Raw genomic sequence first — 18,629 nt, 5'->3', positions numbered from 1 at the left:
GTCCAGGCAGGTGCGTCCACACTTGCACAGGTGAGGAAGTCAAGTAACCGGTCCTGAGCCACATGTTTGACTCCAGCTTCTTTTATTTTTTAAATTCATTTGACTGGGATTAGAATACTGAACGTGAAGCCTACCCTTTCCTAGTTCCCAGGTGTGTTGCCTCAGGTACAACCGCTGCGGGTCGAACGTCTTCCCCTGGCTTCACGGACTGGTAACCGCTGCCTGGACCCTGGCTTCCTGACCCTGGTTGTGGGCCAGCACCCCGCAGCTCTGCTGACATGACCCGTTTCAGGTGCAGTGGGGTTGATTGGAAAGTGATGACCAGGAGAACCATCCGGTGACATGCTCCTTCCCCGGAGGGCTAGGGGGTCGCAAGGCTCTCCTATAGGGTGAACACCCCACCCCCATCCCCACTGCCCACTTCTGATGCAGCCGCCCCAGGCCGCCCTCCCCACCCTCTCATCTGGCTTCCGCTCAACAGAACAGCCGGCGAAGTGGTACCTCGAGGCCCCTGACTATTTTTATGCGGCCATCTGCATCCTGGGCCAGGCCTGGCGGGCAGCAGCAGCCCCAGGAATCCCACGGCAGGTGGTGACAGCCAGACAGCTGGGACCCGGCCCTGCCCGCGACTGTCCTGAGGATGCTGCAAGTGTGTCGTGAGGACCGCTCAGGGCGACGTGGTGTCCGGCGCCCTCCACCTCTGCAGCCCTGAGGCCGGTCTGGGCGCTGGGGTGGGGTGGGGTGAGGGGTGAGCACGCCCCCACCCCACCCCCACACACACTGCGTGTGCGGGTCAGACGCTCTGGCCAGCCGCCAGTCCCCTAGAACAGCCCGGGAGCCCTGGATGTGGAGAGGAAAGGGCGCTGAGTCAGGCGGCGGCTGAGTCAAGGCACCGGGCGCTGAGGGAAAATTCCTTTTTTGGAAGTGAGGCCGTCCCTTTCCTGGAGGCCGAATCCCCGGGAAGTGACGCCGTCTCACCCGCGGAGGCAACAGCGGCCCCTGGCGGAGGTGCTGGGAGCCGGGCGCCGTCTAGCCCCGGGAGCCCTGGGGACGCCCCTTCCGTCTGCCCGGACCGTGGGGAAGGGCTTCCAGCCGCGCTCCTTGTAAGGGAAGCGCGCAGCGAGCCCGCGGGGGGGTGGCGTCTCCGCTATCAGCGAGAAGAACGGGACCCTGAAATGCCTGCGTTTTTTTTTTTTTTTCCTGAGTTTGAAAAAAGAGGCTGTGCTTCCAGGAATACGGCGGCAATTGCTTTACCTCTGCTCCTCCCCCCATCGACCCCCCCACCCCAATCCCGCCCCACCCTGGCCTGAGGTCCCCGGCTGCCGGCCCGGCTGCTCCGCGTGTGAAGTGGAGAAAGGGTGGGAGTAAGGTCCGGTGGGCGGGGAGCAGAGGACGGAGGGGCTCCGGGATGCGATGGGAGGATGGGGGCGGGGCACGAGCACGGGCCCAGGGGTCTGACTGCGAGCGGGTTTGAGCTTCTGGGACGAGCCGTGGGTCTCCCACTGTCCTGAGCCTTCAGACAGGAGGGGGCCAGGCCTCCGCGCCAGCGGTTCTCAGGAGGAGAAGCGCAGAATGAAGGCACCTGGCACGTGCGGGTCCCCTGGTCCAGCAGCCCCCAACCCCCACCCCATTTCTCCCGGGAGCCGCACTACCCCCTCCCAAACCACGTGATGGGGCCTAGGGCCCCGCCTGACTCGGCCACGCCCACCCTGATCTGGACCGATTTCCAGCAGCTTCGTGTTCAGGAAAGGCTGGCACAGCAGCCTATTCTCCGCCGAAGACTGAGGCTCGCAGGCTTTCCGGTCTCTGGGCTCATTAGGAGCCGGGTTAAACCCCCAGTAATGTCTGACCCTCCCGTTCCGGCGGCACCGGCTCCTGATAGAGACTTAAGAGCGATTGCCTTTGTTAGCGGAGTGTTTCTGGTTGATTCAGCGTCTGTGAAACTTCCTGAGATGAAGGAGACAGGAGGAAGTACGTGTATCATAGCAGCTTTCCTGGTGGGTTTATTGTGGAGCGGAAGGCACTGTGCAGCCCCTGGATCCTGCCGTCCTAGCCCCCACCTCAGGGACCACCACCCCAGGGACCCCCGCCCAGTCCCTGATAGTAGCTCAGGCCCCTTTTCTTTCCTGAGCAGGTGATACGTGGTGGGAACACAGCATTGTCCAAATTCATCCCCGAGAGGGACCGGCTGGGTCAAGGCTGGCTGGGTGTGCCCCCTATCCACTCTTGATGGCTCTTTGAGGGCGCGAACCAGGCACCGCCTGCTCCTCGGTTTCAGCCAGCACTTGGAGCATGTAGGTGCCCATGTGGACAAGACACTGGCCAGTCACCTGGGCAGCGTGAGACAGGAACCGCAGCAGGGCCCTGCAAGAGAGGCAGTCAGTGGTAACAGAACCATGTGTGTGAGTCCTCATCGAGGTTTGGAGGCTACTCTGCACAACCGGGAGCATCCCTGATACTCGGCAGTAAAGAATCTGCCTGCAGTGCAGGAGCCACAGGAGACTTGGGTTCAACCTCTGGGTCAGGAAGATCCCCTGGAGAAGGAACAGGCTACTCAATCCAGCATTCTTGGGCTTCCCTGGTGGCTCAGGTGGTAAAGAATCGGCCTGCAATGTGTGAGAACTGAGTCTGATCCCTGGATTGGGAAGATCTCCTGGAGAAGGACATGGTAAGCCACTCCAGTATTCTTGCTTAGAGAATCCCATGGACAGAGGAACCTGATGGGCTACAGCCCATGGGGTCACAAAGATTCAGACATGACTGAAACGACTTAGCACACACAGCACAACCAGGTCAGAATTTCCTTGGGTCTGGATTTAGCCCTCATTGCTGAGAAATAAGGTTTTAAATGCATGACCCTGGTTTTTAAAAGGAATTTGGTTCTTCTATTTCTTAGGGGTTTTGTTCCATTTTGGACTTAATGGTCTTTGGAGAAAACTATGTACTTTGGCTCAAGTCTCAGTTTTCTGAATAAGTCTGTGGTGCGACAAGTTTTTACGACACGAGTGCAAGTCAGGCCAGGGCTAGAGGCGCTGAGGAAGGGCAGTAGCTGTGTCCAGGCCCTGCTTTCCTGGGTGCGTTACCTGAGCATGGCCTTGAACCCTGTGCAGTGGATGTCGTAGGACACGGAATACATCTCGTACATGGTAGCCTTCACATTTAGGCAGCCAATGACATCCTTGGGGCTCAGCTTGTACAAGTCGAAGGTGATTTTCGCGATACCCCGTCTCTGAGGCGGCCGGCGGGTTGGGGTGTGGCTGCCACCCTAAGGGGGGGGAGGGCAGAAGTTGCAGTGCATCCCAGCTGCCACCTGCAGGGCCTTCAGTGCTGGGTTTACCTGTCTGCTTAAAATCTGAGCGTGAATAAGCTGCTAACTATTTGAGGAATGTTTTCAGCCAATCAGGGTGCTTATGCGGCCATGGGGTCCAAGCCCATAAGAAGTGACCTCCTCCAGCAGCTCTCTTCAGGGACTGGGGGTGAGTGTGGTGTGGCCTTAGGGTCCAGGGCTCAGTGGACAGTTGGGCCAGTGACCTGTGGTGGACACGCGCTCACCCTGGTCCCCCAAGGCCACTGCGGCCCCCTGGTGATGTGGACGGGCCCATGACAGCATCACAGTCCACTTAACCAGCGGGCATACTATTCCACCATATGAAAGGTGGCCAAAGAAAATGCCAGAATCCTATGGCCAACCAGGGCTGGTGTGAGGGCCGTCCCCTAATTTCTAGTTCCTGCCCTGGAAGAAGGTTGGCCTCTTGGGGACACTTAGCAGACTCACTCTCAGTCCGATTGAGACCCTTGGGGTTGGGAGAGGTCAGAGACCTCTGAAATCCCAGGTTTATAAACAGCATTTTCATATGGTCTTCCTGCAGAAGCTTTGAGAAAAAACAGAAGAGAACAAAGCTGTCCCAGGGCCATGTCCCGGGCACACCTCTAGTGGGTTTGCTGCACACACGGTCCTGCAGTGTACAGGATTCAAATAGAGGAATGACTTTCATAAACCTTGGGAACTGGGAGTAGCTGGGGCTCTGAGTGTTAAATTCACTGACAAAAGTCTAGTAAACTTGAAGTTAAACTGTAATCTCCCCTAAAAGTACCTAAACCCTTTTTGCTGGTGCCTCTCTTCTCTCCCCACCCCCAACTTGGACACATTATGGTCCCAGCCCAGGTACTAACACACATGAGGTCCTGCTGCCTTGGAGGAGGTGCATATATTGTTTTGGAAACGTTATTAAAAATTGACTCAAGGCAGGGTGTTCCTCTCTGAAGCATGAAAGTTGTGATCTCACTCTGTCAGCATCCTCGGTCTTGAGTCAGAATCGAGATGCCTCCCCAAACTCAGAATCTAACTGTGGCGGCAGTGGGGTAAGGATGGGTGGGTGGCTGGCAGGAAGAGTTTCCCCATTCCCCCTCCCACCCCTCCACAAGATGCCTCAGGGGTATTGACAGGCACCAAAGCTGCTTTGGACTGAGAAGGGAGACCCCTGGTGGCTACTTCTTGGAAGTTCTGTCCAAGTCAAATCCAAGTGGCCCGGCTGAGAAACTCATACAAGTGCAGCAGGACCTCCAACCTCTGAAGGAAGGCGGTCCAGACACGTAGGACCCCATGTAAGACTCACGTCAACCAGACTGTTACCAGACGGAGAAACATCCTGCCCCCAGGAACCGTCACTTTGGTGCCACTCTTGTCCACTGCCTCCTGTCACCACCCTGACTCGCAGCTCAGTGCCCACTGCCGTGCCCACCACATGGGGGCTTCAACCTGTCATGTGGCATCTGACTCCCCAGATGTGAAGAGCATCTCACAGAACAAACAGAAAATACCCTTCCCCTCTGAATTAGTGTCCTTGGGCTTCTAGGACCAATGGCCACAAGCTGAGTGAGCATACAGACTGATGCTCTGACAGTTCTGGGGGTGTGGGGTGCTGAATGAACTATGGGCTGTCCTGCTAGGGCTTCCTGTCCTGGCTCCAGAGCTGCCCATGTCCTTCAGTCCCTGGCCCATCCTCTTGTCACTGCTCCCTGCTTCTGCCCTCGCTGGCCCACCTATGTCCCTCTTAAAAGGACCTGTGATGACCACCCAACCAGCTAATCCAGGGTCATCACCCCTGTGAAGATCCTTGAGGCAATCACACCCGCCAACTCCCCTTTGCCATGTAAAGTGACACATTCCTGGGTTCTGGGGATGAGGATGTGGGTCATGGGGGCTGGAAGGAGGGACCAACTGGGTCATGAGCATCAGTGGATAATCTCTGTCTCTGGTCTCTGTAAACTGCACTCAGCTTGGGTGGTCTCAGATTCAGCAGACTCTAAAGACTCAGGGGGAAGCTTGAGGCCAGATGCTTAGGAGAGAGAGGTGGGCAGCCATCTGCCCAGCCTCCAGCAGCGCTGGGGTCACTGGCTGCCCAGAGGGGAGATCCCAACTTTGGCACCTCCTTCTGCCTCTGGATTCTGGTTCCCATAGAATGTTGGCCTCTGAAGATTTCCTCTTGTTGAAGGACAGTTGTGTTAGTTGCTCAGTCATGTCTGACTCTTTGTGACCCCATAGACTGCAGCCCACCAGGCTCCTCTGTCCATGGGATTCTCCAGGCAAGAACACTGGAGTGGGTCGCCATTCCCTTTTCCAGGGAATCTTCCTGACTCACAGATCAAAAACAGGTCTCCCACATTGCAGACAGGTGCTTCACCATCTGAGCCACCAGGGAAGGTCAGTTAGGCATATAAAAAGATGTTTGAATATTATGCTTTACATGCTTTGGTGTTTTATGGTGGGAATGTTTTTCAAGATTTATAATCTATAGTTTTCTCAGAAATAAAACCCTTTATGCCACTTCTTTGCTTGTCTAACTCACTGGGTTTACCCCCTCACATACCACCCTAATTTCACTGGCTGTGTCATCTCACTGCCTCCGAGGTCCAGGTCAGATCCACACGCCCTAACAGGGTCTGTAGCTCCTCACTGGCTGAAGCCTGACCCTCAGAATTACTGGCTCTAAACCACACAGCCCAGGTTTGCAAAGATGCCAAGTTTCCTAGAAATACTTAGAAGCATCCCTGGAGGGAAGCAGATCCAGTTACCAGGTGAACAAGGAGGAAGTATTCAGAAAGTGAGCCAGTTGACTCCACGTGGGGCCCGCACTTACCCAGGTGAGCAGCCTGCCCAGCTGCCGCCCAGATGACGCACTTACCGGTGTCCATTTCTGCCCCTGCTCCAAGACCATGAGGTGTGTGTTGTCCCCCAGGGTCTGGAAGAACTCCTCTGTGTCCACCACAGTGCCATCCTCCTCCAGCACCAAGGTGACCAGTTGGCTGGCGACCACCAGCGCATCCAGGGTCTAGGTCAGACGGAACACACCAGTGTCACCAGGTGAAGTGACTCTGTTTGGACCCATCAGTGGCATCCATTAAGTCATGGTCCCCGAAGTGTTGGCTGACTTTGAGGATCTAAATGGTAAAGATGTACCTTGGCTGATGTCTATAACTCAGACTTTGCTTGGAAGAGAGAAGTTGAAAAGTTGAACGGATCTAACTTCTTTAGAGGTTTCAACATTGTGAGGTAAGGAATTACAGTGAACAATATTCAGTTTCTAAAATGTCTTGCTTATTTGGACAAATAAAAAGAATGACCCTGTGTCCATGATGCTTAGAGAGCCGTGTCTCTGTCGCTTCAGAGACAGTGTGTTGGAAATGTTGGATCCTGTCTCTGGTGAAAGTCTACAGTTCTTCCTTATTTGGTGATTGAGGACACTTTTAGATTAAGAACAACTAGTCCTCAGCCTTTATAACCAAAACCAGATTTCTAAAGTTGTGCCTCCTATATTCTCCCTTGTCAAGAAACTAAAGCCACATTATCAAATGATGGTTGTTTCCTTCTTATTTTTTAAAATTTGTTTTTATTTTCTTTTTATTTTTGACCATACCACAGGGCTTGTGGGATCTTAGTTTCCTGACCAGGGATCAAACCCTGGCCCACAGCAGTGAAAGTTCAGAGTCCTACCCACCGGACCACCAAGGAATTCCCAATTAATGGCTATTTTGAGGGCTCTCGTCTCTGTACCTAAGTCCTGTATGGGACAGGGACACAGCAATGTTCCCTTTAACCCCAGAAGGCTCCCCCAAGCTCCCTGTCTTGCACTGATTTGTCCCCGAGACCCTGTGAGTTGGGGGCCCTCGTGGCTGATGGGGGTACCTTGCTGAGGAGCTCCTGCAGGCTACTGGCCATCACCCCTCGGCGGCTGCTCCGGTCATGGTTGGAGACACGGAAGGGGCGAGCGGGATGCATGAGGGGTGTGAACAGCACCTTCTTTGTCTGCGACCCCATGAACGTCAGGGGCCTGGAAAGGAAGGGTCAGATGAAAGTGAACTGAGGTTACTTTATTTATTTATTTATTTATTTTTTTGAGGTTACTTTAAAGAAGAGTCTTTAAAGAGAGGTTTAAAGTATATGGAAATAAGACAAAGTTAATATTTGCACCTAAAGAAAGGAAGTCAGTGGTCGGGGATGATTAAAAATTGTGTACCTGATACCCAAGAAACAAACAAATATGTAAAATTAACAAACACAGTATCATTACACCTGTTTTACTGGAACATTCAAAGCCCTCAAGGTAACTGTTTGAGAAGGAGAGGTGAAGGCACCAAACTCAAAGGAGAAATAAAGATAATATTCTGCAAATGTTGGCTTTAGAGTTGAAAAGCCTAAGTAAATGATTTCTTCAGGCCATGGAGCAGCTGAACAGACTTAAAGAATCAGGCACACACACACACAGTTATAGATTCGTACAGTAAGACTAAGGAAGAAAAGGCTACCCAGCCAGTATTCCTGCCTGAAAAATTTCATGGACAGGGAAGCCTGGCATGCTACAGTCCATGGAGTCACACTGATGGGACATGACTGAGCAATGAACACGTTCACTTTCACACACACATCTGCATATGTCAGTCATTTATCTATCTATATATATATATTTTAATCTATCTATATTTTATATCTCCAACTAGACTGGACTTTCCTTACAGACAAAGGTGATAACCTGGACTTGTGACTGGCATCTAAGGTGCAGGCAGGGGGTAGTCTTGTGGGGCTGAGCCCACATCCTGTGGGATCAGACACTGTCTCTGAGTAGATGGGGTCGAGACTGAGCTGAATCCCCGGGCACCCCACCGGCATCTTAGAAACGCCTGGTGCTGTGTGGGAAGCCCCTCCCCCACCCTGCCACACCGGAACCTGTGCCATAGCCTCTTTACCTAGACTGCCAGCAAGGATTTGGTCTGAAGCTTATTTGGCCGGCGTCAGGCTTGTGCCTTGTGACTGAAGGCATCTAAGCACCTGCCATGGCCAGCAGCATGCTGGCTTTTAAAATATATCAACTAGTTTCATTACAACTTTACAAGGAAAGTATTACCCCATTTGTCAGGTAAGAAAGTCAAGGCTCAGAATGACTTCTCAAGGTCACCCAGTTAATAAAGAATCTTTCTGAACTTCATCTTAAGCAATAAACATCAGCTGGAGCTGGTGAGGGAGAGCTGCCCGCCAGGAGGACAGCCCTGGCTCCTCTGCAGGGTCACCACCCGGCCTGTGTCCAGCATAACAGCTGCAAGGGGACTGGTCACCGGTCCCTACGCAGCTCTCCTCCAGACCAAGGCCAGCCCAGTGAGGGAGTCCAGGCCTGGCTGACCCAGTGGAGGGCCTGGCACATGGCCTCTGGACCTCTGCCCCCATTCCAGGGATTACACAGGCTCCTCAGTCACACAACACCCGACAACCAGGGGCCTGCGTCTGCCAGGGTGATGCTGCAGGGAAGTTGTTCGGTGCCCTCCCTCCTGGGGAACCCGGCAGACAGGGCAATGAGGATAACCCACATGATGCTTTACACCTGGAACCCAGCTCTGTTCTCAGCCTGATCCAAAACGAGCTCGCTGTAAGGAGCAAAGAAAGGAACAGGTTCACTGCCTGATCAGGACACAAGCTCACATCACAGCCGAGTGTGGGGGGTGGTGCTCAGGGCAGAGGGAAGGGTCGCCAGGGTCGGGGTGGCGGGAATGCCCTTCCCACCCTCCCTCCCCCTGGTGAAACCCTCCTCTAGTGCACAAGAGCCTGGGGCCTGCCAGCAAGATCCTCCCTCCTCCCAGAGCCATTCCTTTGTTCCTGAGGAAGGAAAGACTCAGGCTCAACTGGAGAAATAGGAGGACAAAGTTCACGTCTCAGAACCCGGCCCAGGGCCCCGGGGGATCAGTGCACACTGTGGGCCCTACAGCCCTGACCCAGTTAGTCAGGGCCGGAATCTCCTCATCTCTGCAGACGCTTGCACCTCTGGGAGCACCAATGATCCGCTGATCTCCTTCTGCCATCACAAAGCCTTCATTGTCTTTTAACTTCTGACCAGATAAGTGCTGGCCTCCCTCCTCACTGCTCTGAGATCACCACTTGTGATAAAGGAGGATCAGTTATTGCTGTCCTTAGACCTTACGTTTCCCAACCAAGAACTGGGTCAGTGTTGAGAAAAGGCTTAGGTACACCCAACCGGCTCACCCAACACCAGGTGCTTACTCTGCCCTAGCTAAGTGGACAGCAGGCTCAACTAGCCACATGAACAAAGCAACACATTAATCCAACTCAGTCTGGTCCTCTTAGTGGGATCATTTGTGTCACTGGCCATCAAACAGCCCTGCCCCTCCCCCGCCCCCAACCTCCTACAACCTCCTACAGGGATGTTGTCCCAGAAGCACTGAGAAGTCTTAGAATCCAGCTTCTGGTGATACGTCATGTTGGCCACCCTCTAATCCCCAGGAAGGTGCAGGTGATCATATGAAACAGGAAGGGGAAAGGCTCAGGACACGGAAAAACAAGGAAACAGGTTCTTCAAGGAAATAATATTGTTTCAGGGAAGTCAAGATAAGAGAAGTCAGACTTCATGGAAGGTTCTTGGAAACTGTGGAGGGGCACAGGTCCCAGAACTGAGGGGACAGGGATGTCTACCTTTTCCTGGAGGGACTGAGGAGACCTTAACACACACAGGTGGGAAATAAAGCAACAGGCATTGACTGACCATGGATGTGAACTCCACTGCAGTGGAGCAAAGCTGGGCCTCCAGGTCATAAGATGGCATCTTTCTAGGCTGCACTCTGAACTGGTGTTTATTCTAGAAGTGCTGGGGGGGGGGGGGGCAGCAGGGGGCCCAGGAACAGGTTGTCATGTGGACAAGGAGGGTCCATGGGAAGTGATAAAGCTCAGACAGATCCTATGCCCAGTCAGGTGATAAGACAGTGCTGGAAGGGAAGTGCAACCCCAGCTGTAGGATGGCAGAGAAGGGACAGACCTTGGAAAGCATCCATCAGACCTGGCAGGGCCTCCAAGAACTGCAGGGACAGCAGGTGAGGGACAGTGTTTGGGGGTGGGGGTGTCTCACTGCGGCAGGAAGCAGAGCAAGCAGTGTTGGCCCCAAAGAGGCTCCCTGCCCTCCAGCGATGCCTGGCCAGCGACAAGCAACACATGGGACATGGGGCCCCACCAGGAGCTCCCTGATGGGACTGTGGCCACTCCTACTTTTGCCTTGAGCCCTGACTCCCCCCCCCCCCCCACTCTGGGAAAAAATGCTTGGCTAGAAAGCACATCCAGCACATGGCTGTGAAGTCTCTGTACACTTTGAATGTTATTAATATAAGAATTTAGACCACAAAGGAGTAAGCATCAGTAACCATAGAAAAGTCAATTCCTCCCTTGCATCACCTACAAGACTGGTCAAATTTGTCCCAAAAGGCAGCTATTCAAAACCTAGAGATCTTTGTTCAAGGAAAGAGGACCAAACAGCTACTCTGCACAAAGTGTGACGGAGATGAGCTCTGTAACTATCTCAGTGTGCGTGTTATCGCCGCCAGGACACAAAGTCAGAGCAGGCTGTGTCTGCAACAACACACACACTGTGGGGATGGACATCCTGGGCATCCGGAGCCGAGCCAGGAGATCTTGGGCTGCTTCCACTACAACCAAGGCCTCCTGATCACAGACAATGAACAAACTAACGACTGGGTTAAGATCATTGCTTACCCACATCTGATGTTAAAAAAAAACAAAACAAAACATTAGGTTCCTGCTTTGGCAACATGCAGGTACTTACTAACAAAAGAGAGTTAGGAAAACTCTACCAGGACCACTGAGAGGCGACAGAAGTCCAGCAGTCACCTTGCCTGCCAGGGGGTCTCATGCAGCCTGGATATAGCTTTAAGGAAGGCAGAGGATGAAAGTTTTCCTTTCAGCAAGTGTTACAGGTGGGCAGAAGCAGGTGGGGTCCCATGAATCAAAGCAGCTCAGCGTGGAAGCAGGACCTGGAGACAGTGTGTTCCCAGGATGGTCCTCCACCCAGAGCCCCACACTCAGGGCTGGCTAAGCTGATCAGTCCTTCCCCATGAGATCATCTGCGCAGTAACTGTGTAGAAGTAAGACTTCAGAAGCAAGTCCTTCCTCCTCACACAGACGTTTTGGGTTTGGGATCTTGCTGTTGGGTCAGGTGTAAGGGCAGGGGCAGCCTTAATCTTGCAGGTCTTGCCTTGTCCTCCAGTTCCAGGCCACACCAGCCAGGAACTTGAGCTCCTGTCGTCCTTACAACTTGGCCCATCAGCTCAGTGCCCAGAGGACCTCAGGTCCTTGGGAGAAATGTTTGGAGGATGCACTCCAAACTGTCAGCGTTTGTTACCCCAGGAGTGGGATTGGGGGCGGGGGAGGCTTGTGAGTGGAGTTGGAGAAAGAGGAATAAACCAGGAAAACCCCAGGGCCCTTCCTTTAGGCCTAAACCACAGGAGAGAAGAGGCATGAAAAAGTCTGTTTCTCACCTTCCTGGGGTCCCAATTTTAAAGAGACAGCCCCAGCCAGACAACTCCCCTTCTATCTGGCAGCTCTCTAACCCTGGGAATGGCAGGAAGCCCCCTTTAAGGACCCAGGTTCAGAAGCTCACAGTTCACACTACCGCCTCACCCACCCAACCCCTCCACCCCAGTCACCTGGGGAAACCTGCATTTATATGTACACCTATGACTGATTCATGTTGATATTTGACACAAAACAGCAAAATTCTGTAAAGCAATTATCCTTCAATTTTAAAATAAAGTAAAAATAAATAAATAAATAAAGCACCCAAGGGCTTCTCCGCTCCTTTTGACGATCTACAGAGAAGCATGGCCCTCCCTTAAATCTACAGTCACTGCCACCAAGATCGTCAGGATTTTACAGAGGAGGAGTGGGTTGCGTTTTTGGACGTTAAGACAGACCCAACAAGGAAAAGTGATGCGGGACCTCGGTCACCGTGCGTGTGAGGCGGGCGAGGAGGCCCCGGGGTCGCAGGCCCCTCTACCACTGCCCCGCATCCCCAGCAGCGTCACAGCTTCCCCCCAAACTCCGCGGTACAAACCCGGGAGCTCAGCCAGCGCCATGAGGTAGCGCCGGAGCCCGCGCGGCCCTGAGAGGTGAGCTGGCCACTCCGAGGCCGCCCAGCGTCCCACCGGCGCCCTTCGTCTCGGCCTGGCTCCCGTCACGGTCGGGGACCCGGAGCAGCCTGGCACCCCGCGCGCCGGGGGTCTCCTGGGTCCCGCTTCGTCTGCTCTCGCGGCGGCAAGAGATGCGGCTCAGTCACTCACCACGGTCACCTGTTCCCGGAGCCCGCGCACCTGGCGTTGGGGGCGGCCGGAGACCCGGGAGGGGACGCGCGCGGGCTGCGGGCGCAGGGCTGCGCAGAGGGACGCGGGACGCAGGGGGACATGGGGCGTAGGGGGCCCAGGGGGGCGGGGAGACGAGGGGCCACGAGGCGGCGGGGGCGCCAGTGGAATGCGAGGCGCCGGGGGCGCAGGCCAGCGCGGCACTCGCCTGAGCAGGGCTCCGGCGCAGTCCCGGGCCGTCTCCATCGCTCGGTCTGGTCAGCCCCGCCGGGCCGGCCTCCCGGTGCTCCGGCCTCTTAAAGCGCCACCGCTCGCCCCGCCCAGGTCCACGCCTCTCGGGCTGAGGAGCTTTGCGCCCGACAGCTGTTCGGCCGCCAACCCCAGCCGTTCCCCGGGCCTTCGAGGGTCGCTGGTCGGCCTGTCGGATGGGTCAGTGGGGACATCGCCTCGCCGGCAGCACAGCCTCTGCAGGGGAGGGGAGGGTGCCGCCCAGGATGCGGGACGCGGGACGTGGGAAGGGATGCGAAGGTACCCCGCTGCCGGAAGGGGTCAGACCTCAGAGGGGCCGGGCTGTCCGCTGTTTCTCGACTCTTTATTGTGAAGCCGACTCTCTAGAGCGGGTTAGGGGGTGGGGCACTGACCCTGACCCTTCGGAAGGAGAAACCGGGCCAACACTGTCCAGCGCCGCCTGCGCTCGGGGTGACTGGCCCCCGTCGGCGCGCTGCCCGCCGGGCCGCGTGGAGCCGGCTCCCAGAGCGCTGTCGCCTGACCTCTGCCTCGGTCCCTGGACTCACGTGACCTGCACAGCTGGCCCTGCTGCCCGAGTTCCCCCACCTCCTCCTCCCCCATCTCAGAGACAAACACACGTCCTGCCCCGAGGCTCATGATGTCACCGAGAGGCGTGTGGGGCCAAAAGCAATCTCCTGCCAGAGTCCTGGCCTCTCTGGGTCCTACGGGGATCCAGCCTGGGTAGACGATATGGGGTTCCAGCCCGGAGCCCCAGCTGGACCCCGCCCTCTGCCAATTGCCTGAATGTTGTATACCCCCCACAACTCATGTACTGACCTTCTAATGGCCAGTGTGCTAGCTTTAGAAGGTGGGCCTGGGTGGGGAGTGGGTGCTTGGGTTATGGGGCCAGTTACCCCATGGATGAGGTTATTGTCCTTGTAAAAGAGCTTCCTCACCCCTTCTGCCTCCTGAGGACACAGGGAAGGAAGGGACGATCTGCCGTGAACCAGGAGGCAGTGTCACCAGAACCGGCCCTGCTGGTCCAGATCTGGGGCTTCCAGCCTCCAGAACCCTGGGCAGTAAAACTGTTGTTCATAATAAACCATCGGTGTCCAGAACTCTGTCAGAGCAGCCCCAACAGACTGGACATGCAGTTTGACAATGAGACAGTGGGTCCAGTCAGTTCAATTCAACTCACCTCTAAAAGAATGCTCTATTGCAAAAAATTTCAAATATAAAGACTTATAGAAAGAACATGCCATGAGCATCTTTATACCCAGTGCCTGGATTCAGCCACCCTTTAACATTTTGACATAATCACTTGTTTTTTATCTACATTTTTATTTGAACCCCAAATGCTTCAACTCACATCTCTGAAGAAACCAGAACTTTGTTACACATAACAGTGATGTTTCCTCTCCTAAAGAAATAAAAATGACTCCCAACTGCACCTGATGTTCAGTCTACAATCGAGCTCCCCAGACCCTGGGGTCACTGTCGCCTTGTGCATATACACGGCCTCCATGCCTGAGGTCCAGGTGAGTCGGGCCCAGACTGGAGTAGCGAGGGTCAGGTTCACAAGAGCCTTGGACACAGAACCAACCAGGCAGCAGGTACAGCTCATTGACTCACTCCTGGGGCCTCGAGGGTGAAGGCTTGTTAGTGAGTGAATGAGTGAACAAGATGCTATGGCAGCAGCAACACATGAAAGCCAATTTCAAAGGGGGCAAAGGTGTAAATTCTACCTTAAAGTACCCTGGAAGGGACTTTGGAGCTGGGGCCAGGTGAGGGTGGGGGGCTGTGTGTGGTAGGGGCTGTTCTGTGCTGTTTCAGGAAGGGCAGAGGCACACCAGGATGCGGGGGGTGTGGGGGGATCTGGAGGAGCCAGGGTCGGGGAGAATCTGCACAGCAGTGCCGTGGATGGGGCCTCACCCCACTCACACCTACAGTCCAGTGGCAGCCAAGGAAAGCAGGGCTGGGAGCCGGGCAGGCTTCTCTGTGTAGTGGGAATTCTGCACACAGAAGAACCACAGCCAGGAGGGGTGAAGCTGGCCCCAGGTGCCAGCCCTGCTACTGGCTGGGGTGAGGCCCTGGACTGGCCATCCCGTCTGCCCGGGGCCTGGCTGGGAGACAGCAGGTCAGGCTGTATGTAAGGCCACAGGGGCAGGAGCTTGTGTAACAGCCCTCGGTCGAGACAACAGTCTCCCCAACTGGACTAGGAGCAGAAGTCCTCCTCTTCCCAATTGGACTTCACAACCTCATGGAGTCTATGTAGGCAGCATGAAGACCCCGGGGCTGACTTACAGCTCATGCCCATGATGCTCACTGAGATCTTGGAGCAGTGGTTCTCAGCCTTTGGGGGTTCAAGACCCTTAAATATAGTATCAATGCAAACTGCAGCGTCTCCTCAGAAACCCCTATACCCAGGCCCTCTGAGGGGTCCACGGACCGAGAAGCCCAGGGGACTAGGATTCATCTGCCCCCTACCCCCGGGCCTGCCCCCACTCCCCCTCCCGACCCAGACCAGCCTGACTCTCCTCTCCCTGTGGTTGTGTCATTCCTGGGCGTGGATGTTTCCTTTTCTTCCAAATGTAGGAACAAAGGTGATGTGCTGCTCTGGTGACTTCTCTGCAGAGAAAGGGCCCAGAGAAGGCTGTGTTTTGGGGCTAATCCCTGGTCTTTCCCAAGTGGGCGGAAGGGGAGAGCGGAGCTGGGCCAGCACCGCCACAACACGTGTACACAAACTGGTGCCAGACGCTTCCCACAAAGGTCTCAGCGAAACTTTAGCTCTGTAAAACACGAACACCTTGTTGTTGTGAGGTGTTTACATTAAAACCTTACAGAAAAGGTGAGGTCTTCCCAGACCACTGTCACCAGTTCTGCCCGCCTCCTCACTTGACCTGAGTCCTGCCATGGGATTATTTCTACGTGGTTAAATACATGCACAACATGAGTATCACTGCGTGTGGTCTGTTTACACAGATGGTACTGTATTACACATATTATATGCAGTGTTGTGCTTCACACCTCAGTCATGTCTAATGCACACTGATCGACTTCAGACTCTAACGCTGCATAACATGTATCACAGCACGAAGATAACACACTGTATTCAACATTTCCCCTTGATGAATATTGAGTACTTTCCCTTTGTTCATGTGTATAAATAGCACTGAACTAAGCATATGTCTTTCCAAGGTCAGGCAGCCTAAGCCTGCCTGCAGCATGGGCCAGACAGAAAGGACTAGTGTGAAAGGACTGTTTTGACTGTTCAGGAGGTTTTATTGATACATTAGAGCAGTCAATGGAGTCCGTGTTTGCAGCTCTCACTTTGTGAATTCCTAAGCACTCACTGGGCTTCCCAGGTGGCTCTGGTGGTAAAGAACCCCCCTGCCAATGCAGGAGACATAAGAGAGGCAGATTGGATTCCTGGGTCGGGAAGAGCCCCTGGAGGAGGGCATGGCAACCCACTCTAGTGTTCTTGTCTGGAGAATCCCATGGACAGAGGAGCCTGGTGGGCTACAGTCCATAGCGTTGCAAAGAAATTGAACATGACTGAAGCAACTTAGCATGCATGCATGCAAGCACTCATTAAACGATGTGTCTTGATTTAGTGGTCAAGAATTCAGAAAGAGGGCGGCTTTCGTAAAAAACGAAATTGTGTTAATGGGTCAGAACCTGCTCTGTGTCGTTATGGGGGCACCCAGGATGCCACCTTCCTCTTTATCATTGAAGCCAGCCTGCAAGAGTGGGATCTCCACATGAGCAGATGATATTAAATCTCCTGATGAAGATAAAGATGACGGAACACAGCTGTCCATAGACTGCATTCAGCAGACATACTACATGCAGTTTTGTTTTTTTTTTGCTTTTAAAGAAATTGTATCCAAATTATTATTAGCATCCTGAGCCCCTCCACATTTTTCTTATAAAATTTGCAACTTTGAAACTCATTTAGCCTATGAGTGCATACCTACTCAGTCACTTCTGTCTTGTCCAACTCTTTGCAACCCCATGGATTGTAGTTGGACAGGCCTCTCTGTCCATGGGATTTCCCAGGCAAGAATACTGGAGTGGATTCCTTCCCCAGGGCATCTTCCTGACCCAGGAATCGAACCTGTGTCTCCTGCATTGGCAGGCAGATTATTTACCACTAGCGCCACCTGGGAAGCTCGTTTGGCATATAGATCCCATGAACTGGTCAATAAATATTGCCAAAAAGACAAACAAAAAGCTTATCACTTCTGCATAAATTTAAAACTCAGTCATCCAATCACCTCTATTACGTGATGGGGGAGGACAGACCTAAATAAGATCTGTCAAGTGTTCTTAGGTGTGGCTTATAATGCCTTAGGTGGAGTCTTGGAGCGAGGAATCATTCATAATAGCAGATCGTGCTTTGCACCTGTGACACACACACACACACACACACACACACACACACACACACACACACACACACACTCATACTCACACATGGGCCCCCATCAACATCTCCATGGTGGGTCACACAAAACCTGTCGTAAGTTGCTCTAAAACTATTAGCAACATTTGCCTCACTAGGGACATGAGAGACGAGAGGCAGAAAGGAAATTTAATTTTTATCTCTTAGCTTTTTGGCACATTGTGAATTTTGTACCTTTTAACTTAAACCACGTGTATGAATTACTAATTCAAATATTAACAGGTCAGTTATTTAAAAAAACTAGTTCAGAATGCTCTTCAGTTGCTTCTGTGTAAATATACAGACTTAATTATGGAGGATTCTTAAAAGAAGAGAAACACCAACAGAGGGGCCAATTCAACTGCACTAACATGGCTAAAATATCAGAAACAGAAAGCCAAAAAATTGATAGAAAATAACAGAGGTTGACAAGAATGTGAAGAAATCAGAAGCCTCATACATGGCTGGGGGATGTAAAATGGTGCAACTGCTATGGAAACAGACTGGCAAGTTCCTCACAAAGTTAGACAAAGAGTTACCATGTGCTCCAGCAATCCCATTCCCAGATAAACACTCCACATACAAAAACGTCGAAAACATATATTCACACAGAAATCTGTACATGATTATTTTTGCAGTGTTACCCCAAATCACAAAAAGTGGAAATGTAATCAAAATATCCATCAGCTGACGAATGGATAAACAGAATGTGCTATATCCATACAATGGACCTGTTCGCAGCTAGAGAATAAAGGACGGACACCTGTTGCAAGATGAACCAATCTTGAACACATTGTTCTAAGTGAAGGAAGCCAGAAATGTCCAGAACTGTCAATGCCGTAGAGAAAAAAATAGATCTGTGGTTGCCAGGGCTGGGAAAAGAGGGGTGGGGAGTGATGGCTGATGGTTCAGGGGTTTCTTTTTGGGGTCACGAATGTTCTGAATTAGACAGTAGTGATGGTAACACAGCCTGGTGAAAACCTGAAATTCCCTTGTGGCTTAGCTGGTAAAGAATCTGCCTGCAATGTGGGAGACCTGAGTTCGATCCCTGGGTTGGGAAGATCCCCTAGTGAAGGGAAAGGCTACCCACTTCAGTATTCTGGCCTGGAGAATTCCATGGACTGTGTAAGTCCATGGGATTGCAAAGAGTCAGACATGACTGAGCAACTTTCACTGAACTGTAAATTTTAAAACTGAGACTTTTATGGTATATGAATTACACCCGAACTAAAAAAAAAGAAACAAAACTTTATAACTAACATGATACCAATAGTGAAACACTGGAATAGTCAACACTCAAAAACTGAACACA

At 53.0% G+C, this 18,629-nt stretch overlaps 1 protein-coding gene across 2 annotated transcripts; it reads right to left on the bottom strand.

Moving 5' to 3' along the window:
* Positions 1-1,991: 1,991 nt before the first annotated feature.
* On the bottom strand, positions 1,992-13,223 carry CIDEA (cell death inducing DFFA like effector a). 2 transcript variants are annotated; one of them, XM_065935157.1, is made up of 5 exons: positions 13,201-13,223; positions 7,187-7,331; positions 6,186-6,332; positions 3,084-3,265; positions 1,992-2,364 (listed from the first exon to the last, which is right to left on the bottom strand). In XM_065935157.1, the coding sequence occupies exons 2-5, from the start codon at positions 7,316-7,318 to the stop codon at positions 2,217-2,219; spliced, it is 609 nt and encodes a 202-aa protein (XP_065791229.1). In that variant the 5' UTR covers positions 7,319-7,331; positions 13,201-13,223; the 3' UTR covers positions 1,992-2,216. The 2 variants fall into 2 exon arrangements, with proteins under 2 accessions (XP_065791229.1, XP_065791228.1); XM_065935156.1 differs by lacking the exon at positions 13,201-13,223 and adding an exon at positions 12,854-12,941.
* Between the last annotated feature and the right edge of the window lie 5,406 nt (positions 13,224-18,629).

Source organism: Muntiacus reevesi, chromosome 4 (assembly GCF_963930625.1).
Source record: "Muntiacus reevesi chromosome 4, mMunRee1.1, whole genome shotgun sequence".
NCBI lineage: Eukaryota > Metazoa > Chordata > Mammalia > Artiodactyla > Cervidae > Muntiacus > Muntiacus reevesi.
This window is presented reverse-complemented; position numbering and strand designations above follow the sequence as displayed.

Coding starts and splice junctions, on each gene's coding strand:
- CIDEA (XM_065935156.1), bottom strand. CDS start 12,891: ATGGAGACGGCCCGGGACTGCGCCGGAGCCCTGCTCAG. Junction 7,332..12,853: donor TGCGCCGGAGCCCTGCTCAG/GCGAGTGCCGCG, acceptor CTTCCTTTCCAG/GCCCCTGACGTTCATGGGGT. Junction 6,333..7,186: donor TGCAGGAGCTCCTCAGCAAG/GTACCCCCATCA, acceptor CGTCTGACCTAG/ACCCTGGATGCGCTGGTGGT.